Source organism: Sciurus carolinensis, chromosome 10 (genome assembly GCF_902686445.1).
Source record: "Sciurus carolinensis chromosome 10, mSciCar1.2, whole genome shotgun sequence".
NCBI classification, from domain to species: Eukaryota; Metazoa; Chordata; class Mammalia; order Rodentia; family Sciuridae; genus Sciurus; species Sciurus carolinensis.
Genome location: NC_062222.1, coordinates 15,692,708 through 15,716,856, shown reverse-complemented (window position 1 = coordinate 15,716,856; position 24,149 = coordinate 15,692,708). Strand labels below are relative to the sequence as shown.

At 35.9% G+C, this 24,149-nt stretch overlaps 1 protein-coding gene across 1 annotated transcript in view; it reads left to right on the top strand.

Annotated features, from left to right (window-relative positions):
* Positions 1-9,358: 9,358 nt before the first annotated feature.
* Positions 9,359-24,149, top strand: part of Slc7a11 (solute carrier family 7 member 11) — a 69,956-nt gene continuing 55,165 nt past the window's right edge. The window contains exons 1-3 of the mRNA XM_047567083.1: positions 9,359-9,886; positions 13,948-14,074; positions 17,836-17,951. Of these exons, the coding sequence (XP_047423039.1) occupies positions 9,610-9,886; positions 13,948-14,074; positions 17,836-17,951 (520 nt within the window). The 5' untranslated portion in view covers positions 9,359-9,609. The remainder of the gene's footprint in view (positions 9,887-13,947; positions 14,075-17,835; positions 17,952-24,149) is intronic.

The following is a 24,149-nucleotide window of genomic DNA, read 5'->3' as shown; positions in this document are numbered from 1 at the left end:
TACAAGGCAAGCACTCTACCAACTGAGCTATCTCCCCAGCCCCTCGTTAATTGATTTTTTAACTGTTGATTAATTTCTAACTATTAAAGAAATTTATCCAAATTTTCTGTGTATCCTGCACTTTGTTGTAGTTGCTGTTTTTCCCTGAAGATTTCCTTCTGCCTTGTCTCTTTTCACCTGGGTCCTTCCTGCCAAAAGGGTTTAATTTGCTCACTTTTCAGAAAGCCAGATGTAGCTCGTGCTGTTTCTCCTCATGGTATTTAAATCCATGTCTGTTATTACCTTATTATCCCTCACTTTCTCTGCATTCTGTGGACTTCTCCTCCATTCTTTGTTACATTTTTTTTATTATTGCCAAAATACCTATTCATTTACTATGGTAAAATATCAAACAGTATAAGACATATGTAGAATAAGAAGTTCTCTCCACTCTTACCCCTGTCTATTCAATATCTGTGCAGAAATTTCATGTGGTCACATATGTGTGCAATACACAATAATTGATCCCCTTTTATTACTTAATATCATATATATTATATTTTAAAAATCTACCTGTTATCAATACATTGAGTTTTTTTTTTAACAGTTGTAACAAGCTGGTTAATATTCCATTCTATATTTGGATTATTTTTTTTTCCCTGTAGTGCTGAGGATTGAACCCAGGGCCTTGTGAGGCAAGCACTCCACCAACAGAGCTATATCCCTAGCCCCTGGGATAATTGTTTGATAATTGATTTTTTTTTTTTCAGTTGGCATTGATGTTTCCCAACTTTTGCTGCTATACAGGTCAATATAACTATAATAGTTCACAATGTTTGATATCATTATGCATTTTTTGCTGAACCATTGGGCAATGAATTGCATATCCCATTATACCACACACATATATATTTCACATGCATCTCTGAAGAGTAATAATATTTTCCTATGCAATCACAATTTTATTATCATACAATAAAATTAACAATAATTCCAATGATTGGGGATATAGCTCAGTGACAGAGCACTTGCAAAGTATGCACAAGGCCCTAGATTCCATCCCCAGCACCACAAACTTCCATATATCATTCAAAATGTAATTCTTATTCATATTTTCTCAGTTGTCCCAAATATATCTTTTTAAAAATCTGGGGTTTGAATAGATTATTTTTTTCATATTCTGGATTTTTCTGATTGTTTTCCCATCACTGGATTCAGGTTCAACAATTTTTGTCAATTATTTGACATAAGTGGTATTGGGCTACTAATATTGGTTACATCAACAGGCACTATTGATGAGATTTACTTTTAGTCAGTCACTAAGACATGGCCAAGCAGATCTCCCTGTTGTTAAAACTATGCTTTCTTTTTTGAAATTTGTACGTGATCTTCAGGTGGATAATTCGAAAGTGTGCTCATGTTCTCTTTTTTAACCAGATTTAGTCCAGTGGATTTGGATACTCCCTGTTATGGATTCTTGTCTGAATCAATAATTGTATTGAATTCTAATTCTTTCACTGCTTTTAAACTACCAGGTGTGATCCTTTAAGAACTTCCTTTCATTTTCTTCTCCTTCTCTACCTCTTTCCTTCTCCTTCACAAGCAAACTATGTTCATCATTTTTAAAAAATGTGTGATAGTCTATTGCAATCATTATCTTTTTTGATGCTCAAGTTATGCTAATTTTGGCCCACTGATTCTGTTTCAAAAAGGCTTCTCTTTTTGACCAACTCCATTTGTGATTGAGTACATCTTAGATTTATGGAACTGATTTATCTCAATATGAATAAGTTTGAGTATTTTTCACATATATGAAAGTCATTTGTATTTCTCTTACTGTGAAGAAGTTATTAATATCCTTTGCTTATTTTCTGTTGAGTTGTTTGATGTTTTCCTAATGAAATTGCTGAAGAGATTAGAACTTTGGCAATGATGCCAACTATATCATTTCTATTTTATTTTTTGACTTTCTGATTTTTTCTTTTTAATTTGGCCATAGAGTTTAAAACGTTTTAAAGTTATTTTTTTTCTTGGCATCTGGAGTTTATATCAGTTAGATAAATCTTCTGAACTGTGGATTCTAAGGGAATTCTATCATGTTTCATAATATTGCATATTTACTTTATACCTTTGATATATTATTATTTTATTCCTATTGCTTGATGCCTATGATTAATATAACTTTATGATTTTTAAAGGTTTTTTTTCAGGTTTTCCCACATAGTTATTGAATGGTTCATATTTTTCCTCTACTTTAAGCTGATGCTTTCATAATTTGATAAAATTATGAATTTAATTAAGACAATTTCTGAGTTTTGTATTCTGTTCTATTACTCGAGTTGTAGTATGTTTTGATAATCTAACATCCCAGTTATGCTTTGTTTTTTAGAGTTCATATTGTCATAAAACCATAGAATTACTTCTCATAGTTAAAAAATACTTATGGCATTTTATTTGTCACTTGTTTTACTTATTAATTAACTTAAGGAATTGTTGGCCTTATGACATTAATATTCCTCACTAAAAGCAAGACATGCCTTTTATTTGATCAAGCTGATTTCTAAAGGTAGAATTTGTTTGTTTTATGAATTTCTTGTTAATTGTATTCTTAGGTTTGGCATGATGCCTTTCTTTGTTTTGTTAACTTATTATATGTATAAAATTAACTGATTTTATATTTGCTTATTTTTAACTCTTACAATTTATCATATTAAGTATCTTTTATTTATGTTAATTTGATTATTTCATTTTTCTCAGAAATTAGTAGAAAAATAATGAGAATTTTTGTCTCGTCCTTTTTTTTTATGCTGAAGTTCTTTTTCCTGTCTACCTGCAGTAGCTCTTTAATGCACACCTAAGTTTAAATGATAGTAGAGACAATAGGTTTGTCTTATTCCCAACATTAAGAGGAATATCTCTAACCATTCCCACATACCAGAGATCGCACAAGACAGCACATCCCTTTCTCACTGTGTCCCGTCCCAGTTCACTCCAGAGCAAAGTTTTAGAATCTGCAGTACAACAGCCTGACAGGAGCTACCAATACTCTACTTACCACTAGTGACAGCCCCAACTGCCATTTACAGATGAGGGGGTAAAAAACAGATCGTTTTCTTAGAGTCTGTACTCCAGTCATTTTTTAAGCAGCTGTCTTAATTCAGTTTCTGTAAGAAAAAAACATGAGTCATATGCAATGATTTGCTTAGGATATGCTTCCTTGAATTTTAGGAGAGTGCAGGAGCAGAGCAGCAAGGTAACAGAAGACAAGGAAAGGTATAATTCAGGTGAAGTCGTAACCTGGTGCTGCAGGGTAATTCTAGAGGGTAAATTATACCTTAGAATTTGTCTCAACTCAGGGACTTTTATATTCTCAAGCCAGGGAATCATTGGCTAACATTCTATAAAAGATGCAAACTCCCAAGCATGCCCACTTTTTGTCCCCTGTGGGGAAAGTGGCGCCATCAGTCCAAGGGCAGTCCTCTGAGGTCTACCCTTCAGAAAGCAAAGTTGGAAGCTAGGGAATGAGAGGCAAAGGAGGAAACAAGAAAAGTGGTAGGAAGAGATATAGATGGAACAAAAGAAAATGACAGTTGATAATATTTTTCTTATTAACTTAACGAATATTGAAAAAGTGTGTCGAATTCTCCAACAGTAATTGTGAATCATTTCCCCCTTGTAATTCCTTATAATGTGATCTATTTGCTTCACATCTTTTGAGGCAACATTCTTCGATGCATGAAAATGTTTTATGTATACAATGACTCTCTTCATTACTTCTATCTTTTTGCCTTAAAGTTATTTTGTTTTAACTGCATGGGCTTTGCGTAAATAGAAACGAACTTGATGTCGATATTGTATGAACCAAACTATAAATCATGTCTTCTAACTGGTGACTTTAATCCACTTAAAGTTATGGATACTATAGATACATTTTATCTTATTTTAGGCATTTTTACTTAATTTTCCCTTGCTTTTTCCTTTCCCCCTCCTTTCTTGATTGTAATCTGGAATTATTGAGTTTTTTTCATTTTTTTCTTCTGGTTTAAGAGTTTTGGTTTGTTTTCCCTTTTTATACTTTGCCTTTCTCTTGTTTCTTTTCTCTCTTTCCTTCCCCCTCATTCTCTTTCTCCTTTTGTTTCTTTCCTTCCTTCCTTCTACTCTTCTTCCCTCCCTCTCTCATTCTCCTTCTTCCTTCCTCTTCAGTGATTACTCTTAAGGTATTGACATGGATGAATGACGTCGCATAATCTAATGAATTTATGTCTCTACCCTCCAATCCCCAAATAAAAGGAACTTAGAAATATTTCTTTGGTCTCTTCTTATTTTTATGTCATTTTGTCTAGAGTTCAGACATTCTGTAATTTTAATTTTTAGTTTTACTTTTTAATCAAAGAATCAGAGCATAGTTATTCCACAAGGCTTATAACATGAACCAATGTCCTTATTTTTAATATCCATTTCTATCCCTCCAGGACCCCCCTTTTCTTCCCCCCAGTGTTAACACTTTTCCCTCCTAACCTGGTTTTTCTCTGGTTCTTTGCACCAGATCTCTAAATGATTTTCCCCTCTTGTTGGTGCGTAATTCTAACATTGCATGTTCAATATCGACTTCCTACTGTGAAAGATGAGGACTTAGCCCTTTTCTCCAGCCCGGACTCACTCCTTGATCTTTCCTGTTGGAGCTATATAATAGTCTTGTTTATGCTATTGAGAGCTAATGATTATTAAAGTATCCGATACTTACTGTTCTGTAACAGAGAGTGGGTTAGCAGTTCAGGACACAGAAATAAAAATGCAATCCTAGATCAAGGAGTTCATGATCTAAAGAGGGATCCAGAAAATTGATAGGTATTATCTCTTCAGCATAATATTAATGTGATGAACTGAGTGTAAGAAGTTAGAGAACAAAGAATGTAAATTTTAAGGGGAATAGAGTTTCAGGCAAAGGGAATGATAATTTCAAATGTCCAAATGCTGGGGCATGGCCCTCTTGCAGGAAGAGCAAGCCATGCACATGCAAGAAGCGTGATTAGTAAGAGAGAAAGTCAAAGTGGAGATGGGTGGTCAGTCCCTGTGCGTAAGCCAGGGTCAGCAAACTTTTTTGTGAAGAGTCAGATGTAAAACTTTTCCACTTTTTGGGACATTCAGTCCGCTTTGCCACTATTCAACTCTGTTGTACTGTGAAAGCAGCCACAGACAAGGAATAAACCAGTGGGCATGACTGTGTCTAATAAAACTTTATTTACAAAAAAAAACCATCACAAACCAGTGCAGTGACTTTTTATCCTACCTGTAATCAAGATACTACTAGATAGAGGCTGCCAGACTACACAGGAGTCAAGAATGCTTTTTACACTTTTAAAAGATCATAACACACACACACACACACACACACACACACACACACACTCACACCACAGAACACTGGACAGAGACTGTGTGTGGCCATAAAGGCTAAAATATTTGCCGTTTGGCCTTTTGCAGAAAATGTTTGCTAACTTCTGTACTGGATACACAAAAACAAGTTGGTCAATTTTTTTTCTTTATTTTTTGAAATAACTTCTCTAAGAAAGAGATATTAAGTATACCCCTGACTCAAACAAACAAACAAACAAAAACTAGATTCCATCTGTTTTGCAGGTGAGACCTACAAAGCTTTCATAAAAATAATCCCTTTCTTAGAGAAGTCGTTTCATAGAATTTCACATTCTAACCACATTTTAAGTGCTGATAACCACATGTGGCTAACGGCTATCATGTGGAACTACCTAGTTCTAAAAGCACTCACTATCATGTGCCGCTCACATTCCACTCTGCTGTCCATGTGTAGTTGATTTCTGTGTGGTAGGAGGCAGCATAGCTAAACAAGGAAACAAGGTACTTTATAAATTCAAGGAAGGTTTTCAGGCTCCAGAGCCAATCTGGTGTTCTAAGGAACTAAAACAGCTTGATCAGACTAAGACTTTCTAAATGTCTCTCCTTTCTGCATATCCTCTTTTAATTCATGAGGATTTGGGGACATGTCTGCCAGTTGTTCTTAGGGTCACATCTTTCCTACTTCCAACAGATGAGAAAAGAGAGTTGTACTTCTCTTAGAAATATTCCAGCTCAGTTCATATTCCAACATGTTGCAGCCAGAGAGATGAATAGTTTTGGCAAGGCCTGGATTCTATGCCCACATTAATAATCATGGAACAGAAATCATTCCCACAAAATGGTAGCTACCACAGTATTCCTTGTCCATTTCACCCATGACATGCTTGTAGGGAATTGGAACTACTCCTTAAGCACTAAATAAATGTAGGTGAATAGTCTCTTAATTTGACAGGAATGTTTAAAATAAGGCCAAAAGCAGTAGTAAGAACATACATTTACTTGCTTTGAATTCATTTTTATGATACATATTTGAAGACCATCCAAATTCTTAGTTTACAAGCTTAGAACTGGTGATTATAAGGGCATGCTAACATTGAAAATAATTCAACATTTTCTTTGTAACTTGCATTTTTTGCAAATGTCTGGGTGGTTAGAAGAGAGAATGGTATCTTTGGTAGCTATGAAGAGTTTTGCAGAAATTTTGAGTGTGACTCTCTGGTATGATTGTATAGTCTTTTCTGCCATTAGTCTACCTTAAGCAACTTTCTTCACAGATATTTTTAAAAAAGTGCAAAAAAAGTTATTTAATACTGCAGGAAGAACATTTTTCCTCCTTTAGAATTGATCTAATGTCATGTCTGAGAGGAGACTTAGTCTCAATATATTAAGCTCATCATTCATAATAAAATTTAAAATTGAAGTGTGGCACTGTGTTGGGGACAGAAGGATTCCCTGAGAGTGCTAGTGTTCCACTTTAAACTACTATTTCTTCAGGACTAATGTGTTCCCTTTTTTTTGGGAAATGAAAACCTTTCTTAACTCCTTAGGGTCATTTATCAGGAAAATTGTGTGAGTGGAAAGAAGTATAAGAAGCTGGAGGATAACTGGAAGGAAGAGTATCTTCCTTTAGTTTCTGTTTTTAGAAGTTTAGACATGATTCAATAAAATAAACTTCCCATTCTTATTATTTTGGAGGACATACAGTGAGAAAAAGTATTAATTTTGACTTTTATAACCCTGACTTGGCATTTCTAAAGCAAATTATGTAGACTTCAGACAGATAATATTAAAAAAGGAATTATGTAGCCCCAATTACTTGCATGGTGAAGCACTGTTGTGGTGCGATCTTCTCAGGTGCTTACCTAACAGAGCGGGGCTCCAGGATTCTGCCGGGTACTTTTCCAGTAGCTATTTTTTCTTGTATGATCCTGGCACCCCCTCTGCCCACTCCTACCCTATCCAACCTTTCTCTCATACACAGGCTTTTTGTTTATTGTTTTGGTTCAGAAGTTCAGAAACATATTTAATAGTGTGTGTAAATGTAACTCCAAGATAATGATGTCTAATTCTTCTTGTTAAATTCAAAACCACATACAACCCTAGCCAAAAATGGGAATGAGGATTCCTTTTCTCTTTGTATTTGTTTTTTGTAGACGCTTGGTTAGAAAAGTCAGAAGTTTAAAAGTGTTTGCCTTTTCAAGTGGAAGCATTTTTAATCTTAGCTTACAATTTGAGAGCACTTTATTTTTATCATTATAACCTTTAAAAAATTCATTTTGATACATAAAAATTATACATATTAATTGGGTACCACATAATATTTCAATCCACTTGTACATTGTGAAATCACATCAGTTTAAACATATCTATCCCTTCAAACATTTATCATTTCTTGATGGTAAAAACTCAAAATACTAGCTTTTTGAAATGTCCTGTCCCCTATTGCAATCTGTAGTTACCTCACTGTACAATAATAGCACACCAAGCCTTTCTTCTAAGTGTAGGTAACTTTGCATTCATTAATTTTAATACATTTTAAATTTATAATCATAACAACAATCCACACACCAAAAAAAAAAAAAATCATTACCTTCGCCAACTATTATTTGTATATTCTTTTTCAGGGTTTTGCTCTGTGCAATGCTTCCAGGTAATTATAACTATTGGTTAATTTCGAAAGTTGAAAATTTTTGGTAACTTGAAGTGTTGCCGAAACCTTGGTCCTTGTCCCCAATAGCAATCCAATAATGAGGACATGGTTTGGAGGAAAAGGAAAAATAAGTTGTTTTATTGCTTTGTTAGCAAAGGAGAAACAGTGGGGACTCTAGTTCCAAAGGCTGTGATTCTGCCCATCAGTAGGAACTGGGGACTTTTAAAGAGGTGATTCTGAGGCTACATTCCAAGTGTAATTCACTTGTTAATTTGGGAGATAGTCGTGAGTTGAAGTTGTAAGTCACTTGTTAATTTGGGAGATAGTACCTGAGGTCTTCTGGAGCCAGCCCCAAAGTCGGGATGAATTCATTCCTGTGGTGGGTGTGGCTCAAGGACAAATAACTCTGCCTAGGATGGGGAAGAAAGGTCATCCTGTTTCCCCTGGGATTAGCGAGGGGGAGAGATTAGGGAGGAGCAGGGAGAGAGGAAGAGAAGGAAATATGTCCATTTTAAAAATCAGTTGCGGTGGCAGAGCACCAAAGCATAAGTGTTACAGAAGGAACAATATGCAAATGAAAATTTGCATCTTCAACTTACTTCAGGAAATCACCTAGTGCTGATGAGAATCAAAATGACTATTTTCTGAAGTTGCTGTGATTTTAAAATTTGTGACACTCAGATGATTTTAAATATGGGCTTACTATGAGTTGTAACAAATAAAATAATTTTATCTTTTAATGTTGTTTAAGTCTTACACTTGTTCCGTGTGTGCAGGCAGAAGTTATAGAGTGTAGAATCTCTCTAAGTACATATTTAATTGTGTTGCTAGGAAGCACAAAATAAAAAAAAAATAATCAGCATGGCATAAATTATGAAATCTAAATTTTGTTTTTATAAACAACGCATCTTTGAGGTACTTTCTATTAACAAAACAAGTTGTGTGTGAAACATGTCTTAGACACGAGTTAGAGAAAAAAAAACTTTAAAATTAAGTAATCATTTCCTGTTTCATTTTTCATTTTCTCCTGGCTCGCAGGGCTTTCCTCTCTCAATAGGAGTTGCTTTAAATCTCTGGGAAGATCTGGTCTGAATTTACTTCTTCTGGATTGGTTAAGATCTCTTTTAAGTGTGTGCTTTGTTCTGGGAAAAGCTTAGGTCAGTTAAGCAACATGCTGCTACTGTTTGAAAAAAAAAAAAAAAAGCTGAGTAATGCTGGAGGCTTCTCATGTGGCTGATGCAAACCTGGAGAATTTGCATCATCATGTAGCTGGAGTAAGTTGGTGTGACAGGCAGGAGCTTAAATACAAGCCCATGAGGAAGCTGAGCTGGTTCATAAGGATAGGGCGGTGGAGCCGCGGCGGCAGCCACAGTGCCGGGACGAGAGGGGGGACCCGAGGGCACCAGGAACACCTAGGTACCTGGGAGTAATTAGAGCGCTTTGAAGGCTAAAATATACCTTTGAGTTTTTACCTGTGAACACAATAGCGCTGAGACACTCTGAAAGCAAAGAGGCGGAGACCGATCAGTCACCCCAAGGGACACTAAAGTTGAAAGTTTTGCTTTTTCCTCCCCTGTTTTCTTTTTGCCCCGTGTGTCACTACTATGGTCAGAAAGCCCGTGGTGGCCACTATCTCCAAAGGAGGCTACCTGCAGGGAAATGCTAAGGGGGTGCTGCCCTCCACGGGGGGCAGCGAGCCCCCTGAGCAGGAGAAAGTGGTGCTGAAGAAGAAGATCACCCTGCTGAGGGGCGTCTCCATCATCATTGGCACCATCATCGGCGCCGGGATCTTCATCTCTCCCAAGGGCGTGCTGCAGAACACGGGCAGCGTGGGACTGTCTCTCGTGATCTGGACGGTCTGTGGGGTCCTGTCCCTTTTTGGTGAGTGCACCTTCTTCTCTGGGATGTGCGTGGCCGTGGGGCTGGGAAGTTTGGTCTCCGGGAAAGCGAAAGGTAGTTTTTGAAGAGTAAATGCATGGCTAAGGCTCCATGGGATTTTTTTTTTTTTTTTTTTCTTGTTTAGGTATGTGAACTACGCGCACCCGGTGCTCATTGTTGGCGTGATCCTGAATTCTCTCAAATTGCTTCCTGCAGGCTATACTTTTCTTTTTTTCTGACCTGAACAGACTCTTTTCTGACTTTCCCTGTCGTCCGGAAAGCCAAAAGTAACTTTGATGACCCAGAAAATACACACGAACTTTCTGTGCCTGGCAGTGGTGCTTAGTGGTGTATGTTTGGGAGGTTGGGCAACAGGGTGGCTACCAGAAACACCTGTGAGGTGAAACCTGGCGTGGCCCTTTAGATGCAGGACTGAGTGTTCGCAGAAGTCTCACTGACATTTTATTCGCCAAACAAGTGCGTGGCAGTCTTTTTCTTTCTAATTATTTTTAAGTCCATGAGCTTGTCAATTCCTAACTTTTCAAATACCTGTACCTGGAAAGATGTGTGATGGATATAACTCACTCCTATCATAAATTGGGAATATTACAATGGCCTGAGCATATTTCAAGGTTTAATTTTTTTTTTTTTTTTTTTTTTTTGTAACACCTATAAACATTTGCAATGTGAGTTTAAAAACTACAGCTGGATGTTAGTTTTCTGTTCTTGCCTAGATCTGTTTTTCTCATCTACATTTTACTTGGTCTCCAGGGACCCAGATAATTTGTCCACCTGTTCACTGAATTGATCTGAACAGAACTGGTAGGAGAAGTATAATTATTATCTTTTTTCAAAATGTATCTCTTCTATTGATTTGAGAACTGATATTAAAGAGAAAATAAATGCCCCTTCATCAGGTGAGCGAATTACTACAAAGCTACCTGAATTAATTATGAAGGTGACAAAAGCTGGTAAATTGTTTGAAAAAATTGATTTATGCTATGGGGTAGATGTCTAAGATATATTTGCTCTCTTTGGAACATACTGTGCTTTGATTTCAAAAGATACTACAGTTTATGGTTACTAACTCTTTGTTCTTACACTAAGACCAAGTGCTGACTCTGGGTCCTCTGTGTACCAATCCAGTCATTCCTTCTGCTCAGGTCCTGTGATAGTTGGGGTAGTCATCTAGAGGACTCAGGTTTCCATTTTTAGGAAGAAGGTGTTTTAAATAAAGTTTGTTAAAGGAAAGCCTTAGTATAGAAATATCCTCAGAGGAATTATTTTTGATTGTCTTAAGAGTTTGTGGTATTACTTATGTGAATAACTTGTACTTCATAAACCATTTATTTCACAACAGTTGTATATCATTATTTTCCCATTACAGCTCTTCATCCTTGCCAAATACTTGGAGTCATGTGATGATGAAAAACTCTGATAGAACCCTTAGCTACTATTAATATTAAATGGTTCTGGCAAATGCATATATAGGTAAACAAAGAGAACCCCAACCGTGGATCTTCTTTAAATGACTTTATGTACTCTCTGCCTTTGCTCTTTCTACAGCACCTAGGGGTTTAGAATAAATCAATATCTAATCAGAAAAACTACAACCCTCTCCTGGCTTTGCAAACTCATGCACACGCATTCCCCACTGTGTGACTCAGGTTTTGCCCACAATAAAACTTTATTCATGTGTAATAAAAAAAAAAAAAAAAAAAAAAAAACAAAACAAAAAAACAGTGAGTACTAAACTGGCAAAAGGGATGTTGACTTTTATGATGAAAATATGCTGATTCATAATATCTTATGCAGAAGCTTAAAAAAAAAAAAAACCTGTATGGGGAGTGTAGCTAAGGTTACACTGGACCTGATATGTTTGATTGGTAATTGCAGGGAGTGTGCTCTTGTATTAATCAACTTGTCCATATTTGCATTGCATTTTCCACTTTGACTATTAGTATCTCTCAGGAATGCCTCCCTTATAGGAAACAAAGCAAAACTTTAGAACTAAGAGTCAAGGATTGGTAGGTAGGACTGGGGATATAGCTCAGTTGGTAGAGTGCTTACCTAGCATGCGCAAGGCCTTGTGTTCAATCTCTAGCACCACAACAACAAAAAAAAAGATTGGTAGTTATATAGATGGTTCCCAACTTACAGTGGTTCAACTTATTACTATTTTTTTTAACTTTACAGTAGTGTATAATAATAATTTTTTGTTAGAGTATTTTACCCAACTGTAGGCAAATGTAAGTGTTATGATCACCTTTAAGGTAAGCTAGTCTAAGCTATGGTGTTCAGTAGGTTGGTTGTATTAAATATGTTTTCCATTTAGCGATATTTTCAACTTAGGATGTTTTTGGGGATATAACCCCTCTGCAAGTGGAAGAGCACCTGTATTTGATTTACAACTTTTTTTTTTTAACTCCAGGGTCAATACATGGATTTTTTTTTTTTTTTTTTTATCCTGTTTTGAACTTTTTTCATTTGGGCAAAATGGCTATGGAGCTTGAGACCTTTAAATGAAAATCTCATTCCCCCCAGAATTCAATTTAAACCTAGGGCAACCATCCTGAAGTTTCAGCAAAGAATATCAAGGTCTAGGTATTGATTCTCTGACAATAAATTCTAAGGTACTTAAGGCTCTTTCCAATAACATTTTATATTGGGTGCTTTTCTAGACAGCTGACAAACATGGCGGCTCTTTCCCAATAGAAGGTGAATTGCAGTTGGTATAATTAGTTACAAATAGACCTCATCTATCAGTGGTCCCTGAATATTCATCTGAAGACTAGTTACTTTAGAATGATCTGTGGCAATTTTTGGATCCCTCTTTTAGTGAGTCTGGACTCTGTTGCTTAGAGAGTACATCTAGAGTATGGTCCTATATTCTGCTTTTCATTTGATTGTTTTTGAATTAAAAATAAGTTTCCCAGGTGACTCTGATAATGTTAGATTCAGGAATCAGATAAGTGATACTAGGATTTCACTGAATATCCAAATTATATTTATGTTGGACAGTTCTATATGAAGTATTACTGATGAGTGATAACTTTGCGCATGTATAGCCTCTGAAGTAGCTCAGGCAAACTTGTGGGTTCCATTTGAGTACTTAACAGTATAGATAGAACTTTTCACATGACATTGAGATCTATTTTTTCATTTTTTGGATAATTAGTTGCTCAAATTAATAAGTATAGCTGTATTTCTTGTGTGGTTTGCTGTGGGTCAGGCTCAGTACTATCTCTGACAACCATTAGTACATGCATACAACATTATTGTGAGGTAAAATTGAAGATTTTCATTCTATAGGGAATGAAACTGAGCCTTGGGAAGGTTACATAACTTGCCCAATTCCATGGGAATTGTATTACTAAATGTTACATATTAGTTTATACTTAACTTTAACCTAATGTATATTAAGGTACATTATAGCATCTCTTTTTAAGAAAGTATATACTTTCAGCCATCCAGAGCGTAAACTTCGAAAACGCCCAGGATGACCTTTTCCACAAACAGAATACCTCAATTTGTTTTGCTGACAAACTATATCATGCATGTAAATTAAATGAAGTCTTGCAAGGGTTATATAGTGCATACTTTGCTGAAGAACAGATAAGTCTTTCTTACATTGATTTGCCACAGAAACATCATTTGTTAAAAGAACTCTCAAGGTAATGAGGTCAGTTTGGGATAATTACTTGTCTTGCATGAGATTATGCTTTTCATGAAACAGGTCAGGACTACTGACATCTATCTTCTCTATTTCCGTTTGCTCCCAGGTTTCCAACTCTGAATCATATGATACGTTTTAGAAGTTCTTATTTACCATTTTAAGTGAAATGACATTATTCAAATAGGATGAAGTAGGTCTCCAATGTGAGGAAGTTAGAAGAGGAACTTCCTAAGTCTAAGCAATTAGAAGATGTCATTTTGAAATAAGGACACCTTTCAGAGCAAAGAAGTACTTACCTTCCATCCTACAAAAGTGTCCCTGTAAAATTCTACCACTGGTGGCCTGATTATGTATTAAATTTGTATCTTTTATTATCACCGTTTCACAGGAGCCTTGTCCTATGCTGAATTGGGAACAAGCATAAAGAAGTCTGGAGGTCATTATACATATATTCTGGAAGTGTTTGGCCCATTACTAGCTTTTGTACGCGTCTGGGTGGAACTGCTCATAATACGGTAAGAACATAGAAAAAAATTAAGGAAAAATAAACCTTAGTCATCTCATTTTTCTGAATGACTTGATTGTTTTTCACTCATCAGAAATATGTTATGTCATGTGCCTATATTGTAAACATGTATACTCAATAGGAAATCTGTGATATAATACCTTTCTGGATTAACATTGCTAATATAGTTTTATCATTGGCAGCGATTCAACTACACTTTTATTTAATTAATTAATTTATTTTTGTTTTTCACAGACTGCATTTTGATTCATTGTACACAAATGGGGTACATTATTTCTTTTCTATGATTGTACATGATGTAGATTCACACCATTTTTGTAATCATACATGTACATAGGGTAATGATGTCTGTCTCATTCCATGATTTTTCATATCCCCCTCCCTCTCATTTTCTTCTACATAATCTAAAGATTCAACTACACTTTTAAAAGTCAGACTTTTAAAGTACTGCTTTCCTTTAATCTTCAATTATTCTCTTTTACTTTTCTAGGACAGATGCTTACTTGAAAAGATATGAAGCATCAAAAATCCACCTTGATAAATCTTACCTTTTGATTAACCAGGCACAATTAAATAGACCAGGAATTGGAATTTTCTTACTGTAGATTATGTCATTAAGTTATTTAACTTTACTCTATTTTTGTGACTAAGAAATATCTGCAACTGAGAACAGTGTATCATCACATTTTATTCTTTAAAAAATTAAGTTTACATTCCATAAATGACTCATTTCCTCACATAAACAGACCAGTGAACTGCAGTTGCGAAAATCTTTTGATTTTATTGTTGTAGGAATATGTTCCCCTTCCTGATCTTTTTGGCACCAAATAATGCTAAGTCACTCTGAATAGCAGGTTTCTTTCAACTTTGTGGGGAATTATGATGTCATAAGAGTGTCACAGTCCCTTAAAGCTATTGCCTCATAGGATGTGACTTGCACTTTTTGATTACAGAGCTTAATAGAAATAAGGAGAGAAACTTATTGTTTACTTATCAGACATACATAACTGAGAGTTCAGGGGAGCTTTTATTCTGTCATTTACAGTAAGTGGCAAATGCAGAGCTAATAAATACCCATTAACACTAATCACGATCTTTATGGTGTTAGGAGTCTTTTTTTGAACAAAGAGCTTTGGAGTAGTACATCATTGGCAAGTCAGTCTATTCTCATTTTAAATGTCTCTGCATTACTTAAAACTTGTTATAACAAAATAACAGTAAAGGGGCATTTTATTCCTTTCTCAGGTCTCCTTACCTGGGATGTACCTTCTGTTCCTTTTTGGTTATCTGAGTCACGTGCTCTTCCAGGGCCAACTTATATTTTATCTTTTCCAAAGATAATTGCCTGTTTATTCTAGCTTCTAGTATTTCTTTCATCTCTTAAATCTGCTAAAATATGTGGTTTCTGCTTCTCATTTAACAATGAACTCAAATCCTTGTGTTTTTATTCAGTATTTCAGGTGACTATGTTCTGTTTCCCTGAATAATTGCAAACATGTCAAGAATGTGAACCCAGGTCTTACCCTTTTTGTAGCTCTTTTTTTTTCCCCTTCTTGTAACTCTTATAGTATTTATATGAGTGCCCTGTATATACTGGATATAAATTGATACATTAGACTCCGGTTTCTTTTCAGCATGCCTTTGCTGTGTAACCTTGGCTAATTGCTTGGTATTGTTAGAAGCATGATCTTCCCATTTGCAGTTGCATAGATATGGTGCTCATTCATTAATTTATTCATTCCACAAACTGCTACCAAATAGTGAATGGCAAGATAAAGAGATCTAAATTGGAATGAGTCACAATTCCTACTCTCAAATAGCTGATCATCAGATGCTGTTTTAATTTTGAAATAACTGCTTTATGGTGTGTGTGTGTGTGGGTGGGTGTGTGTGTGTGTGAACAGAGGAAATGACCTAGAAAATTCTAGAAGCTTTTCAATGTGTTTGTATGTGTGTACTTTACTTTAAATTGTGATTGCCAGAAAGAATCTGTAAAACACATTCAAGAAAAATCACCCAACAATGCATACCAGGGATCATTAAACTGAATTCACTCATTCATGGTATATTCACTATGTACTGTTCCTACTCCATGGCACACATTGCATTCAACAATGGGGATAGAGTGGTGATTGAGGTGGACACAGTCTTGTGCCCACAGAATTCAGGGTCAAGTGGGGGAATGGTTATCCATCAGGGAACCACATTAGTGAATATAAAATTGCTACTGTAATAAGAGGTAGGGAAGAGAAGCCAGGATTCAGTATGATGTACTCTGGGAGACCTGACCGAGGCAGAAGGGTGGAGAAGCTTCTCTGAACCAAGAACAAGTAAACCAGGATCTGGGCTGGGGGTGTCCCTCAGTGGCGGAGTGCTTGCCTGGCATGCACAAGACCTTGGGTTTGCTTCCCGGTGCCGCAAAATAAAAAGAAAATCCAAAATCTGAAGTATAAAATATGGTCAGTGAGTTGAAGAGTCTCCAGGCAGAAGAAAAGAGATTTGGATCTTTCTATGGGAGGGAACTAAGTGAAGCCTTGAATACAATATGAAGCATTTTCATGTATCCAGAGCATGTTTTGAAAGTGCTAAAGGGACATGATCAGATTTTAATTTGCACATTGAATTTTTTAATAAATGATGAGGAACAAGAAAAATAGTGTCATTTGGAGGAAAGAGGAGAGGGTCTCTAGGAAAAGAAGAAAATCGTGAAATTTATGGTGCTGTCTGGTACCCAGGTCAAGGTTAGAAACCCAGAATGATGATTATTTTTCTGATAATCAGGATCCAGCATGGGTGTTAGGTGACCAGGAGAAGGAAGAGAAGCTGAAGGGGAAAGCTGGTATGAGAAATTAGATAATTCTACAGACTTGCTTGTGTATGGAAAGAATATGCATTTATAAATGCATATGTGTAAAATGGAAAGGCATGTGTGATTTTCTCTTACAAATATTTGAATAATTAAAGTAGAGTGGTTTATTACCTGTGTTGCTGTATACCTGAACTGATTTCATTTTCTCATCTATTTCTTAATTATATAATATTGCAAGTGTTCTTTTAGATTCAATTTATGTTTTTCATCTAAATATTTGTATGGAATTAAGAATAATCACTTTATTTTGAGGTTTTGTACCAGAAAGATAAGAATAAAACAATGCCAAGTGTTTAGGCATGCGTTTGCCTTAATGTGCAAGGAACACTGATCAATACTGATATTTTTTTTGAGTTGAATTCCGTGTTTCTTCTCCTCATTGTGCTCCACTCCGTTAGATCTGTTCCATTAACAAATTTATACCATCGCTTGAGTTTTATTACTGACTTAAAGAGAATAAAGACTGGTTCTTATAAGGAAGGCCCAGTCAGGATCTCATGTAATAACCAAATTTTCTTTTAAAAAGTGTCACATATGGGAAGAGCAGGGACAAAGTTGCTCTCACAGTTGTTTCAAAACCAGCCCCCAACATGATAGGCATGGTGTCATTTGGAACGTTTGTGAAAACCTAATGAAATATGGAATTCTTTTTTTTTTTTTTTTTTTTTTTTTTCTGGTGCTGGGGATTGAACCCAGAGCCTTGTGCTTGCAAGGTGAGCACTCGACCAACTGAGCTATCTCCCTAGCCCAAAATATGGAATTCTTAAATTATAGGCTTTCATATTAAACACATTCCCTAGAGTAAGTAGTAATACCTTAAGATAGAAAATGTTGTTTATTTTTTTCCTGCAGTTAACCTAAATATATATAAATCTGTTTAGCCCTGCAGCTACAGCTGTGATATCCCTGGCATTTGGACGCTACATCCTGGAACCGTTTTTTATTCAGTGTGAAATTCCTGAACTGGCAATCAAGCTTGTTACAGCTGTGGGGATAAGTGAGTATCACAGGTATAAACAGGGGAGAGAAGAAAACGGTACCGAAGTGACTATGTACAAAGTCTCTTCAGACTTTTTGCCTAAGGGCACTGTTTTCCAAATTATGTTCTTTTTTGCTTGCAGTTCCATATTTGTGCTGGAAAACAGGAAAAAGAAGGCACATTTGGGAGTGGTCTCTGCTATTACCATCTATGCCAGCTTTGCCTTGGGTTGATTGGCATTTGTCTAAAATAGACAAACAAAAATTACTTTGACAGTAAAATATTAAGTAGAGTGCACCTAAAAAGAGATTAAAGGAAGAAAACTCAACTATTTCATGGGTCTTTGTGGGTTGGAAATCATCCTACTCTGTGATCTGTTGAAATATGTTGGGTGTGTATGCTGTATAAAGTTTTCTTGTTAGCTGCTACTCAGTGGGATAGTTTTTGCTGCCTATTATTGACCATGATAAGAATTTTCTTTCAAAAATTGATAACTATTAGCATTTCCCAATTAGATTTATTTACAAATTTTGAATTTGGAAGTTATTTATTTTGTATCAATGTGAATAGATTAAAGAAACTAAAAAAAGAACAAGAGTCACATGAACCAAATTACCTAAGTGATAATGAAATCAAATCTGACTCTAACATCCTAAAAATTCCTAATACCAAATCTGGAATGTCATGGGAAAGGATAACTTAATTCTTAATCAAATCATTGTTTTAGGAATCAATTTGATTACATTTTAACAACTCAGTAATACAAAGCTAAACTGGAATAACTGAATTGCATACTCATGGAAAAATGTTTAGTTGGTTGTTCTGAGGTGCTTCAATAGAACAATAAAAAGAACCGTGCACTTTTGACAATAGGTGAGTGGTTAGTTTGCAGGAGAGCATTAGGAATTACATATAAAAATATCTCTGGTGCTTGGTATATATGTCCCTGAATTTAATAGGCTCATATTGCATTTTCTAATTCATCATGCAAACATGTCCACAGCTCTATTCTGTGAAAACTCTGAAAAAAAGGAAGTTGCTCTAAGTTGACGTTTTTCCGTTCTGGGGTGGAAATGGTGTACCTACTTAATCATCTTACCTTTAACACGCTCCACAGATATGAGGGCAAGTCACTGTACCACTCTGTAACTCAGTATTCTCAGTAAATCATGCCAGTGTTATAGGGTGTTGTACAGATTAAGTGACATTGAAGGAGACAACGTATGTGAAGTCTTTGGGTAATGCCTGCAATTTTATAAGAGCACAGTACAAATGGTAGCTATTTGTACTTTTTTTTTTGGAAAAAGTTCTTGGAATTTCCATGAGATTAGGGACCTTAACACTGTTGTATTTCCAGTCCCTCACACAACTCCTGGCATGCTGTTTGTGCTCAATAATTATTTGCTACTGATGGATTTTATGAGACTAGGTCTAAGAGTTGTTTCTCTGGCAGAAAGGTCTATAGTCTGCATTCTGGTTAAATTTGGAGGGTTGGTTAGCTTCACTTATCTCAAGCAGTAGAGAAACTGGTAGTAACATGAAATAGTTTGCTTGATAAATAGTTTGCTCAGATCTAACATGGTGAGTTTCTGTGGGACGAACCATCTTAACAACAGTGGCTCGCCAGAAACAAGCAACATTTCTGAAATTGGAGCTTAATGTTACTGTTTCTTAGTTATGTGATCTTGGGCTAATTATTAAACTTCTTTAAGCTTCAGTTATATTTGTTAGTAAAAGGCCTGTGAAAAGATAATTCATCTTGAATGACTGTAGAAGAATGGAATTAAGTCAGATTTTTTAAGACCTTGAACAGAGTACTTTGCTCACGGGAAGCTTCTGATAAAACTGATATCCCACTAAGGGATTGGATTAACAGCCATTTTTAGGCCCACCATTTTCTTGTCTCTTAAATGACTGAGGCAGAATCAATCATATCACAGTTAATATATTAAAATTGAGAAGAGAAGGGGTAGTATTTTTGAGAACTATGTAAATTAACAATAGAAGTTATTAACTAAAAGCTACAATCAGAAGTCTTTAAGCATAACCTATATGTATGTTTACAAATTCACAAATTTTGGCTGCTTTGGGCCTGAAATTAGATGGTTGGTTAGAGATAATACATTTCTATTTTTGTAAATCTAGATGACTCTTCTTATTTATCCCAATTTTATTAAACTTTTTAAAGGGGAAATTTGTATTCTGGGAGATCAAGCAAAAACTGTTCAAACAAAATGTTAAAGCAATTTAGGAGAAAGGATAACCATGAGGGTTTTAGAAAATATCTACAGTAGAGTTTGGTGGTAGAATAATTAGTAAAAAACCTGAGTAAGTCTTGGATAAACTTAGACACATCCTTCTACTTTTGCCACTTGTTATAATATTAGTTTTTGTAATGTTTCATAATATAAGCTTTTGCAAGCTTGAGCTTCTGACAAGGCAACATGTTCCAACACCAGAAGCACAAAAAGAGAAAACAGAATATTCTTAAGACTCAGGGGGAAGTAATTTAAATCAATGGGCTAATTGGGAAAGTCAAACTGTCTTTAAGAAGAATTTAGCTTTAATGGAGCAACAGGGAGTCAGATGGAAATAGAGAACCTTACCTGGGGCAAATCTCTCACACCCTTTATTTTTCAAAGTCAACTATAGGTGATTTTCTGTCTGTTAGGAGTGGAAGGTTACTGAGATGTAGAAAATAGTTTAATTGTATGAATTGCTGCCCTATGTTCTTTGAGGGAAAGAAGGAGCTTAAAATCTCTAGTTAAGGACAGAAAAAGGTCAATCCTGAAGGGTCTTGTTATATCACACATACAGTTTCAAATTTTGTGAAATATTAACCAACCTTTGAGAAATGATAGTGGGGTGAGGGTGGGGAGCTAACTGAATGCTAATTGAAGCTCACTTTTTAAAAGCACCCTGATTCACTTCTGCCAGCTGGATAAAGATGGAAAACTTTTGCTTATCTAAATTCCGTCCATTCTGGTAAACATGTCAGGCACGTGGAAGTTTCACTGGAAACCCCGTTTGCTCATCTTTAGCCTGCTGTCTGATGACCCAATGTGACATCACCCCATTGACCTTCTACAAACGCCATCCCTTTTCACTGCTCTGGTTGGTCTAATGAGCACTGAAGTATGTTCAATATCTGAATCATTGAGTCTGTTGTTATGGTCTCCTAAAACTAGACCCCATGGAAGTATATTCTTGAATGGCAGAGCATTATCATAAAAAACTTTTTAAGATGTGAGATCTAGTCCCAGATCATCCCTAACAACCCTCTCCGAGTCTCAATTCCTTTGTTAACAGTTTATTTTATATAGATGAGTTAAGAGCTGCATCCTCTTCTCAGACCTTGCGGGAGAAATTGGGAGGAGAAAACAAAATAACATTTATATTGCATTGTGGAAAACAGACAGTTCTACAAATGTATGGCTGTGTTTTCCTTTTCAAAATTGTATTTTCCTGACATCATTAAATTGCATGACAAAAAATCCAGAACTAGTTTTGTGTCAGCCTTTCAAATACAGCATGTGGGATGACTCTTGGAATCTTCTGGAGTCTGGGTGGACCTTCTCTACTGTAACTGAATTATCCACACAATCAATTCATAGGTAGTAGATGTGCATAGTACTGAAATATACAAATGCTGTGGACCAACAACATGTCTTTCAGGAGGATGATAAGTAAAATGTGGCATGGAAGTGTCCTGAGGCCCCAGCTAAGTTAAACATGCACCTTGGCAGAGAGGAAGAGCCACTGCGAGTTTGAAAGAATTCTGTGTAATGGGGAGATCACATACAGCTTTGAAGTATTATCTCATTGTTTTTGCTGTGGGCTAATGGTAAAAATGTGGGTTCCAGAGTTAGCCCACCTGGGTTCCAATCTTATCTTTACACTTACTGCATAAGTACACATAGGCAAGTTAAATAGTATCTTGAGTCTCAGCTGCTTATCGGAAAAATAAGACCAATAATAAGTCATAGACAGGAGGATGAAATAACTATCTATGTGAAGTCCTTGCACAACACTGGTCGAAATAGTTTACATTTATTTGATGTGCACCATTTTTATTTCTGATAGTGAGGTCTTCAATATAGACTGACTCTCTGAAATTAATGCATCCAGAAGATGAATGCTAAGAAAGAGATAGAGGAAACCCAGGCAGCTACTACAAAAGAGCAATAGGACTACCCACTTTATCTCACCATGTAACACATATACACAGCATCCACATATTTTATCAGTTTAGCATGAAGCAGTCAGAAGTCAGAAGCCAAAAAGAATCTGAACTGGAGAAAAAAACCAATATATCCAGACTCTGTAATCTCTCTCTTCAAAACCAACTTGAATTATGGAGCATGCAGAAAGAAATACTTTCCAGTCCTTAAATCACAGCGTCAATCCTTAACATTCCCCTAAACATCCTCTTCAAATACAGCTCCCTTCAAATATGTATTTCTTATCTCCAGGATTTATAGATGTGGCTTTTATTGCTGCATTTCAGTTCTTAGAAAACTGCATCATAAATAAGTAAATAAAAAGTACATGTCCCCGGATTTTTATTTGGGAAATTTGAGGCGAGCAAAAAAAAAAAAATTCAAACCGATATAATTATTTCCTCATGTGTGAAATTAGCAATTACTCAAAGGAAGTAAAGCGAGGGCCAGAGAGCTGGCTCAGATTTCTTTTATTATTACAATATGGGTAGATAGTATGTATAAAAAAAAAGTAGATATTGTTTACTTCAGAAGCTCAGAAAGCTCTTGCATTTTGTGAATCCCAAATCCCTGTTCAATATTGTTTGATAAGCAGCATATGCTGTCTTAGATTTGCGGTACAGACTCAGGATGAAGCAGCAGTTCTGGCCACTTGAGAAACTTTAGAGTCTCTGCCCTGGCTCTGTTGCTTGTTAAGCTGTACCTTCAGGGCCGTAGAGGTACACCTCAGCTGGAATTGGGTGTACCAAATAACGAGTGCAATGCCGGCAAGCTCGGAGAAAACAGGGTTTTGAGAAAGCTTCGAGAAAAATCAGTCTTAACCAGAATTTTTGCTTCAGTTGTTTTAGAGCAAGGTGAGATAATCAATTCATGACAGCAGCTTAGTTTGGGCCTCCCTTTGTCTAAGAGAACTTTACAAAATAGAAAAGAAAATCTTCAATACTTTCTTTTTTTTTTTTTTCTTTTTCTGTAGGCATTTTTAAGTACTTCCACTCTTCTGAAAGTAACAGATGCTCTTTTCTCTTTCGAATATATATACATGTTTAGATGTTCTAAAATAAGAATACCTTTTCCTCCTTCCTTCCCTTTTTCCTTCTTTCTTTTCTTCCTGTCACCTGACTCTCTTCCACTTTCTCCATCCCTCTCCTCTGCTGTGGCATCCTTGCAGAGACAGACAGCACCTGTGGTTTGGGGATCTCTGTTTAAAAGAAAACAGCTCTTTTGTTTCTAGTGGGAACCTGAGATCATATTTTTTTTTCACTTTCATGCTGAAGTTGAGCCTCCTTAATTAAAAAAAATAATAGTCATTTTCATATGATGGCTCATTTATCTCATGGTCATTTGCATAGAAAAAGAAAAAGATCACTGGATGATGGAGAGGCTTGGAGAGTCGCACTAGATTACTTTCAGTATGTAAGTGATTTTTATTAGGGAGAGAGACCTAATATTATTTTTTTTGTCATTCTTGATAAAATAACACACTTTGCCATTGACAATGGACCTATCCGCTTTGGGCTTCAAACATTGGCTAGATATCTCCCCTTGTCCCCCGGCCCCCCAGAACTTATCTGGGTCTTTGGTCTTTCCAATTATTCTCACCAGTAACTCCTTTAAAATACTTCCTCATTTCTAACTTCCTATTTTACTTTCTATAGGGTCTTTGGATCCTTTATTTTTTCCTATCTTTGAATTCTTTTTAAAAATGATATTTATCTTATGGATCTATTTATTTGAAAATATTTTTCAGCTCTATTGAGGTATTTGACAAGATTGTATTTTTGAAAGATGTACAATGTAATGATTTAATATATAAATATGTTTTGTATAGTGCTTTTTCTTTTGGGTGGTAGTGCTGGGGATAGACCACAGGGCCTCATTCATACTAGGCAAAAGCTATACCACTGGGCTACATTCCCAGCTGTGCAAAGGTTTTGTGAAGTGTTTACCATCAAGTAACACGTCACGTTAGTTAACTTATCCATCACTCTATCACCTT